Source organism: Prosopis cineraria, unplaced genomic scaffold (genome assembly GCF_029017545.1).
Source record: "Prosopis cineraria cultivar Desert tree isolate PC_DT_omini unplaced genomic scaffold, ASM2901754v1 PC1, whole genome shotgun sequence".
In the NCBI taxonomy this organism is placed as follows: domain Eukaryota; kingdom Viridiplantae; phylum Streptophyta; class Magnoliopsida; order Fabales; family Fabaceae; genus Prosopis; species Prosopis cineraria.
The window spans coordinates 7,358,778-7,368,908 of NW_026555332.1; the positions used below are offsets into that span (position 1 = coordinate 7,358,778).

General features: G+C 25.7%; 1 protein-coding gene across 1 annotated transcript; it reads right to left on the reverse strand.

Annotated features, from left to right (window-relative positions):
* Positions 1-8,980: 8,980 nt before the first annotated feature.
* On the reverse strand, positions 8,981-9,662 carry LOC129301631 (protein GLUTAMINE DUMPER 6-like). The gene has a single exon (XM_054940198.1). It carries the CDS (start codon positions 9,563-9,565, stop codon positions 9,197-9,199), a length of 369 nt encoding a protein of 122 aa, XP_054796173.1. The 5' UTR covers positions 9,566-9,662; the 3' UTR covers positions 8,981-9,196.
* Between the last annotated feature and the right edge of the window lie 469 nt (positions 9,663-10,131).

Genomic DNA, 10,131 nt, shown 5'->3' on the forward strand with positions numbered 1-10,131 from the left:
ATTTTTAGACAGGATTAATAAATTTTAAATTTTTTTTTTTTGGTTCCTATCAAACAAAGCAAAAGTTAGTTATAATTAAAAGATGAAAGAGCAAAGGAGAAGTGCATAAAAAGGGGTTTCTATTATATAGAGAATTTCTAGAATAATTCTTTAGTTATTAATATAAGGTATTTAATAAGGTATTAATCATATTTTTTTTCAATAACCCCTCTGTTTAAAATTATTAACTATGAGAAAGAATGTATTACAAATTTGATATTTTTTATTTAAAAAGGAATAAAACTAAAAACTTATTCTATTTTTCTAAAAAATTAGTTAATTAACAATCTCTTCTTAATTCTGATAAGATAATTAAATTAAAATGTTAATAAAGCCCAAAAGAATAATTGGTGTTGTAGTTGTGCCTCCATATACATAAATAATTGACCAACATGTTGTAGTGGCACAATATTTTGTTGTTGTTCCACAGATATATAAACAAAAAAAAAAAGAAAAAAAAAGATGTGGTCATTACAAGTGTCCAATCACGCCCCAGAGTTCCACGTCATAGTCATTTCAACATCTTTGACATAATTACGTTCTCTCGTTGTCGCGTCCACCAACCCACCTTCTCCCACTTCCACTAATTTCCAGTTTGAATTCCTATCTTCACATATTTTTTTATTATTCAGACTAACATGAATTTCAAAATTGAAAACATGTTGTTCTCACATGTTAATTTGTTAGGGTGCATTTGGAATAACAGAGTTTTGATAAAGTTGATTTACAAGCATAACTTTTAGCAAATTAAATTGATTTTAATCGAAACCACGTTGGGTAAATTTGATTTATAAGCAAGACTATCTGGGTGGTCTAAAAAAATAATTACGAAAGCTCAAATTGTGATTTTTCTTAAAAAATTATTCAAACATTCATATTTGATTAAATCAATTATGAGACCCGACCATATTATCTAACAAGTAGAGCTATTAATTAAAACTAGTTTGATCTTAAAGAACCAGCAATTGAAGAGTCAAAGTCTAAATAACTTGATCATATTAAGCTCAATTATATTTTAAAATTTTATTTTGGTTAGCCTGACCCTGGCTCTCAGGGTTGAAGGGTTGGCCTTTAAAACCTTAGCCCTATATTTTTTTCTATTTTTAATTTAAAAATTTTGAAAAAATATATTTAAAATCTCAAAAAATGTATTGCATATAATATTAAGTCTACAAAAACAAATTTAAGTCTAATAAAAAGAAACAACATAAAATTAACACTAATAACAATTAGACTTTACTAACATCATTAGTTAAATCTTAATAATTTTTTATTGTCATCAATATCAATACGATATCATCCTTCTTTTTGTAAAGCCTCATCTATGAAAAAAATGTTAAATTTTTTATATATTCTTTCTTTATCCTCATGAAAATGAGGCTATGGTTTTAAAATTAATGTAATATTTAATTTTTTTAATATTAAAATTTTAAAAAATTATAAGGGTCAGGCTTTTTATTTTATTGCTTAAAAGAATTAGCTCTTTTAAGCCCAATTTATTATTTTAACTTTAAATCATTGACCCGACCTTGAATTTTTTTTAACTTAAAAGAGCTTAGCCTTAATTGACTGCTCTACTAAAAAGAAGTTCCCACATGCTTTGTGCATGTTTAGAATTCTTTATAATTAATTTTAGAAGCCAAAATCATGTTTTTTGAAAAAAAAATTTATATATTCAAACATCCTTATTACATGCCAACATTAATTATAAATATAAAATTATAATTTTTTAAAAATATTCGAATGCCCTTATTACATATCAAAGTTAATAATGAATCCAAAATGATAATTTTTTAAAAAATATCGTGCATATTTGGATACTTCCTATAATCAGTTTAGAAGCCAAAATCATGATTGTTTGAAAAACAAATCCAAATATACCTATTTTATGTTAAAATTAATTATGAACTAAAAAATAATAATTTTTTTTAAGAACATACAAACACTTCTGTTGTATTTTGATTGAATCAATTAAGCCCCAAAACATGCTCTATTTTAATCCTAACTTTATTCCACCCAATGCTAATCCAAATGCACCTGGAGCATGTGGGGGTGCTTAAATGAGAAAATCACATTTTGAGGTTTCGTAATTAATTTCGTTAAAGCAGTATTAATTATAAATCCTTATTGCTTAACCTAATTTCTGTTCTTTTTCGCTTTTGTTTTGTTGTTTTGGAGCATAATCTGCCACTTATGAAAGACCATATGTATTCAGAATTCAGTCTTCAACTTTCTTCGAATTAAGCCGTCAGAAGGTCAATAATTATCCTTGAAGCCACATTCTTATGACTTTCTTTTCCCTTAGTTAAAAAAGAATTTTTTTAAAATTTATTTTAATTTAAATGCATTTTAGTTTGCTCATTTAATTTTATTTGTGTTGAGAGTTGATTTAAACCTAGCTAATACTCCCTTGGTCAAAAAAATATAAATTGAGGTTCATTTTTATCTCTATTTTTTTATTTCAAAGAGTGTTAAGTATTTTGTACCAATAAGTTGATCAATTTTTTTCTTGAATAATTTTTTTTGAGGAACAAAAATTTTTTATGTTAGTCATCCGTTAGCTTTGTCATTTTCTGCAGAAGTGGTATATAATTGGGGCCCACATGTAGTAAATAATAAGATTTTGACAATGTTCTTTAATATTAATTTCTCCCTTGATGCTTTTTATTAGGAGTGTCAGGCACCTTAAAATTTTTTTAAGAGTATTGAGAATCTTGAAATCTTATTAAAATAAATAAATATTACTAAAATATTAAATATTTTAATATTTACTAATTTAAATATTATTATTTATAATTATTTATCCAAAATTTGTAAATTATTTTTAAAACTCAAACTACTTTTTAAAAAATTTATAATGAAAAGCTAGTTTGAGCTGTTAATATTTAAAACATAATTTATAATTTTTGTAATATTGATAAATAATGATATTTAAATTATTAAATATTAAAATGTTTAATATTTTAATAATATTTATTAGATTTTATATTAACTAGATTTTAAGGTGCACAATGCTCCTTAAAAAACAATCATGATCAAACTCTCATCTATCACTACGTGTAGGTCACACACACATGATATGCTAACAAAAAATAGTGAAGTTAATGGATAACTAACGGAAGAGAAGAGATTTGTTGCTTCTCAAAATAATGATTCAGTAGGAGAATTGCCATACTTATCAATATAAAGTGCCAAGCGCTACTTGAAAAAAGTTCAGAAATAAAAATGAACATTAACCCAAAAATATAAAGTATTTTTAACTTAATTTTATTTCTAATAAATTAGTTAATTACTTTTAAACTAATATCATATTTTATATTAATCCTTATTTAATAGAGTTCTTACTTAAATATAAATATAAAATAATTTATTTTATAGAGTATTTTTAAATGAAGCACATTAATTATTTCTTCAAAAAATAAAAATATTTTATATTTTTTAATATTTAATTCCTTAAAAAAAGTGAGTATGACTTTTTGAAGTTCCCAACTGCACACAGTATAAAAGTTTTAGATAAGTTCGATCAAGAAAATTTGGACAAGTCACATATGTTGCAAGAAATTTTAAAAATAAGCTGTACTATTTATTATTTGAAAAAAATTATATCTAGATCCCATGGTATAGATTTATTCACAAATAAATCTCACAAAATTCATAAACTATAGTTAGATCCCTTGAAACTTGAGTATAATTTAAAATTAAGCTATAAAAACAATAATTTTCTATTAAACATGCACTACGTCAATCAAATAATTAATTTATAATTACTTCATCAGTAACTTATAATCATAACTTTAACTTTTTATAACTATAACTTCATATATTTAATAATTAATTTAATTATTAGATATATAAAATTATAATTGTAAAAAGTTAAGTTATAGTTGTAAATTACCGATGAATTAGTTATAAATAATTAATATTAAACTTTGTTAGTAATGCATAATTATTTAACTATTGAATATGTGAAGTTACAGTTATAAAAATTATAATTATAATTATAAATTGCTGATAAATAATTATAAATTATTTAAATGATATAATGTATATGCATTTAGTAGGGGCATTATTATCTTTGTATCTCAATTTAAATTACATTCAAGTCTCAAAGAATTTGATTGTGGTTTTTGAATTTTGTAAAACTTATTTGTAAATAAATTTATTTCACAGGACCTATTTATAAATTTTTTCTTATTATTTATTATTTATGAATTTTTTAAAAATTATATTTTTTGGCAAACTTTTAAAAATTTTCTCACATTCAAAAAATTTGAAAAATTATATATATATAAGTATAGAAATTTTATAATTTTATAACATTCACAATTCCACACCCTGAGACGTCCGTACTTGTCCTGAAACGTAAGTGATAATGCACGAACAATAATAAAGACATTTTAAAAAGACAAATTGCATGTCAATTCGTAGTAAACCGTAATGCAATATTGAATATATTTTTAAATTTCTGTGACGGAGAAATTTCTCAACTGTCTTTTTTTTTTCTTTTTGATTGGGATAACAAAGCAAATTTCTCAGCACTCATTGATATATTTAGGTGATCAATAACTGGTAATGTCAATGATATGACAGGTAATGTAGTTTCAACCATAGAGGTGATTGTTATGATCAAAATTTTGTGATCCTAAAGAAATTTTAAATTAATTAAATCTTCTCTATATTTCAATATAAAATCGTAGTTTGATATGTCAATTTATCAGTATATTTTCCTCATATTATTGATGATGTCTCAATCAAAACAATTTTTTTTTTCTAAAAAGAAATCAGAACAATTTAAATGAAATTTTCTGTTGACACGCACCCTAATTTAACTAATGTGAGAGCATCTTCCAGTTACAATTGAATATCAAATTATTTCCAATTAGTATTGCTGATAATGCTTGTGTTCAATGATGTTTTGCAAAGCTTCGATAAACCAACCCTAAGAGGGATATATAGATGTCAAATTAAAAGGAACGAGTGACTCAGCAATTACTTTGTCTAAAAAATAAATTTTTTATTTTATCTATATTCAAATGAAAATTTTTAAATTTGCGTTATATTTTTTTCATATTTAATATGTTTAAATAGGGACAATATTAAAAAAAATATAACTAATATTTTATCAATTATTTTATATTAAGAACCATCAATTTTTTAAAAATTTCTTTATAATAACGATCAAGGGGATTACTCTGTCACACCAATATTTAATGAATGGTTAAAAGAGTAGCTTGTGATAAAAAATTAATGATATATCTTAAAACTTAATTAAGAAGATAAACTTAGGTTGTTGAAAATTTCTGATAGCACGTACGCTTAGGCTCTAAATAACTATGGAGTGATTGGAGTCGACAGCATAATTAAAAATTGATCATGATTAAGATATCAAACATTAAGATCAACACTAAGCAATGAAAGCCTAATAATATAATGTTGAATGTGGACAATGTTACTGTTACAGCCCACCAACACGTATTATTGTGTTCCACGTTCATCACCACAATCTTCTTTCACACATCGTATTTTGAGAGAGAGAGAGAGAGAGAGAGAGAGAGAGACCATGGATGGATCATGAAGAAACTCAGTCTCAGGTTGTCGCGTCCCACTCACGATCCTTTTTTAAAAGTCAAATTTTAGTGGCTCTTCTCTTCATTCAGCTTGCAACTCTAGCCAATGAGTTAGTCCCTCTATTTCTATTAGACGAAAGAAAGAGAAGATTTTTTTTTTTTATATAAGTTATATTATTAAATTTATATTATAAATTTTATTTTTTATCTTCAATTAAATGTTAAAAAAAATATATTGTTAAAGTATATATATTTAATAGAAACAAAGTTAAGAATTTATCAAATTTAACGTTTATTAAAAAATTAGTTATATCCTTAAAATCATAAAAAAATATGTAACTTTTTAATTGTATAATTACTTATAATTAATAACCATAATAAATTATGGTCTAGAAATTTAAACCATAATGAATAAACAAATTTAATTAAAAAATAAAATTAATTACTCTAACTTGTCTTAGAATAAAAAAAATTTTCCAAAATTTTCTTTATATTAAGAATAAGAGGAAGTAGTTCATACCAGGATCTTAAACCATCAAAATAAATTGTAGCTGGATTGTTTATGATATGTGAAAAATATTATTAATATTTACTCAAAAAAGAGATGGCAACAAGTATGAATTAATTGGCGTTGTGGGATTTAATTAATTGAAATGGCGGCTAACTGGATTTGATAGTGCCCAAGGTTTAGTAGGATTTTGAAAATGCAAATAAATAAAAAAAGAAAGTGAGAGAGGAAAACAAAAATGAAACGTGAAAGAAAAAGAAATTTAGTGGAAGGTAGGGACTGTCTTCCACTAGCGAAGTAAAAGCGAAGCCATGGATGAGAACATAGACGCGGGGATTTGTGCTTTTGTTTGTGACGGGTCGGGCCCACCCATATATATATATATATATATAAACTCTCACGACCCGCCCCGTCTTTTCTTTCTTGGGTTCGTCTACCTTGAGGTGCTCATCACTCAGAAAATATCTGAACCTTTCAAATTTTTTATCTAAACAGTCCAGATTTTTTAAATTTTAATTTTGATTTTATGTTTTATAAAAAGTTAATTTATAAATTTTTTTGATAAATATATTCATCATCAATTTGAACAGTATTGATTCAATTTGAAATTCTAAATGATTTAATTTAATATTATAATTTTCATAAACTAACTATCTAAATGTACTCTAGTCAAGATAGATTTAATATTAAATTTTTAATAATTTTTTATTTTAAAAATGTAAAATTAAAATAAAAATAAAAATTTAAATCTAGAATTTGTAGATAAAAATTTCATATTGAATGTAGATTGTTTAGCGTATACCTAAATAGTTAGTTTATAAAAATTATAATATTAAATTGAATCATTTAAATTAAATTAGTACTATCTAGATTGATGATAAATATATTTTTTTTATAAATATAAAATTACAATTGAAAAATTTATGGCCCAAATTTTTTTTAGGTGATGAGCACGTCGCTTGCTGAGCACCGAAAATGAATCCGACTTTCTTCCTCCTCTTTTAGTCTTTTACTTGTTTTTTCCTGCAAACAAGTTCTCTAATCCCATTCATTGATTTCACCCATCTTGAGAGAAAAGTAAAATTTTTGGTTTTTTTTGGGTTTTTTATTAATTATTGATTTAATCCTTAAACTTTTCCTTGCAATAATTCATTTCTTAGAATTTCTTAACTCAAAACCCTTCAATTTTTATAGTTTTTTTTTAACTCATTACAGCTTAAATTTTAATAATTTCTTAATTCAATGAATTACAAGGACTCAATTGTATTAAGTTAAAATTTAGAGATTAAATTTATAAGTGAAAGAAAAGTTAAGGACTAAAAAGTTGTATTATCTCTAAATTTATAATAACACATGCTCTTCAAATATCATTTAAAAGTGAATTATTTTGCAATTTTTTTGAAATAAAATCGAGCAGGCAAATACATATATAACAAAACAGAAGCAAAGAAAAAAAAAATTAAGTCATAGATCAAAATGCTCGACAAATTAAAACCCTCATCACCACTTAGTTTAAATCTAGACTAGAGAAGATGAATGTGTCCAAGACTAGACAAATTCCAATTTCTTCCCGTCAAGAACAGTTGAATCTATATTATTTTGTAATTTTGAATGTATGGAAGCTTGTTTTTTTTATAAATAATATATTAAATTTTTTAAAATGAAAAATTGAAACCATTTCCGACAGTACCAAATACCAATTATGGGAGTGGTTCCATTTTAGAATTATTGATTGAAACTACTGTTTTAAGAAAATCAAGCGAACCAAATTATGTCGTACAATCAGACATTTGACAGATTGAAAATTGGAATGACATCAGATTTGATTGTTGTCTGAGGGAATAGTATAACCCACGTCGTGGATAGTGGTGGGGAAAACTATTCAGATTATAAATTGCCGCCCATGAAGCACTACATCTATCATCAATCAAAAATACTGAGTAATAAAAAATAAAATCTTATGGCTACACTAGTTAATAAAAAAAATACTAATATATAATTAAAAAGGGAAAATTTCATTGAAATCTTATGTTGGGACTTAATTTTAAAAAAGGACTAAGGAAATATAAAATTACTCAACAAGATCAAGGGACTGAAATGAAGACAATTTTATGTATGAAATGATAAAAATACCATTTGCTTATTTTTTTTAAAAAAAGGCCACCTTTACAGCGGCAAATTATAATTTGGATTTTTACAAATTTATAGCTTGAAATTTGAATTTTACTTGCGAAAATTTAAATTATAACTTGTAAAAAAATTGAAATAAAACCTTTAAATGTTTTAAAAAAATAACATGTTAAAACTCAAATTATAATTTATGTATTGTAGAAACTTTGATAGCTTTTAGGGATGACAACTTGTCAAAATTCAAACTACAACCTATTATTAGAGTGGTGTGTCTTTTTAAAAAAAAAAAATCAGCAATCTTCTAAACTAGAATGACTTGTTAAAATCCCAACCATAACTTATCAAAATTTAAACTACAGTTAATTTGTTACTGAAAAGATGATCTTTTCTTGCAAAATAAGCAAGGGCTATTTTCGTCATTTCATGTGTAATATTATTTTCATTTTAGCCCTCTAATCTTCCATTATAATTTCATATTCTTTATCCTTGTTTGCAATTAAGTCCCCGTGCGGGACTTGAGTGAAACTTTCCCATTAATAAAACTGAAACCTAATGGTTTCTACTAGATCTCTTTTTGTTCAACAAACAAATTCAATCACCAGAAACACAAGTGGCTAGCCGGCGGTGAGCGTGAAATAAAACTCACACCTCACTTATATTGCTCACAAAAATGATAATAAAAATTAAATAACAAAGAAGATGAAGAAGTTGAAAAAGAATAAACAACAATCAAGAATGACATAGAAACTCTGATGGGTATATTGAGTTCTCCAGATTAGATAAAAGATCTCGCAAAACGTTATCAAGTTTCAAAACAAAAAAAAAAACCATACCCAAACACAAAACGGGTACACTTATATGCCTCTATATAACAACGTTTATGAATAACAAAACCAGAATGACAAAATTTAAACGAAGAAGAAGAAGAATGAAATTATTTCTTTCTTCACCTTCATAGGGATTGTTCAGTGGTGGAAGAAGAGAGAGGCTTTGCCAAGTAAGTGGCGTTACTCTGTCCAGCCATGATCACCAGAATTCTGGGCTCTGGATCCGACGTCGTTTTCGCTGCTTCGTCTGATTTGCTTTCTTCATCCTCACAACCAGGAGAATTCGACGACGACGAGGGTCGTTTCCGATGAGAACAGGCCAGCACCAGCAATGCTACTGCGATGAGGGTTAGCATCAGACCGAGCCCTCCGAACAGGTACGGAATCGGAGACTTCAAGCTTCGGAAACAGCCGCTTGAGTAGGCAGATGAAGACGACGGGGACGGCGTCGGCGAAGAGTTGAAGATGGTCGGAGGTGATGGAGAAGGCCTCATTTTGTGAAGTATTTGTTAATCTCTGTTCTGTGGGAATTTGGTGGGGTTTCTGCGAAGATTGGGAGAAAATCAATGAGTTTATTTATAGGGCAGAAACCGCGAAAGTTTGATGCCCACCACCTATATATATATATATATATATATCAAAATAAGTATTTTGTATTCCATAAAAAAAGAAAAACGTATTGTATTTGTATGTGTATACGAAATTAATAAAAGAGGGAATGGCGGGCAAGGACATCATAAAAAGATTAATGTCAAATCAATTTTTTTAAATATTTTAGTATTAAAAACATACGAAAATGAGTTATTAATTTAGCAACGTTATTTGTAAAGAGATTTTAATTTAACATTAATGTTTTTATAAAATTTTTATTTATTAATTTTCTTTTAATAAAATGCCCACATTGTTTCTTTTATTAAACAATAATAGTAGTAGTTATTATTTTTTGCCAGATTAAAAATTATTATTATAAGTTACTCCTTCTTAATTTTTAAAAAAGGTTAAAATATGCTTGAAATAATATTAATTATTTAAGTATTTTAGGTAATAGAAAATCACTATT

What these genes read in the sequence shown, in the direction of transcription:
- LOC129301631 (XM_054940198.1), bottom strand. Translation starts at nt 9,565, where the DNA reads ATGAGGCCTTCTCCATCACCTCCGACCATCTTCAACTCTTCGCCGACG.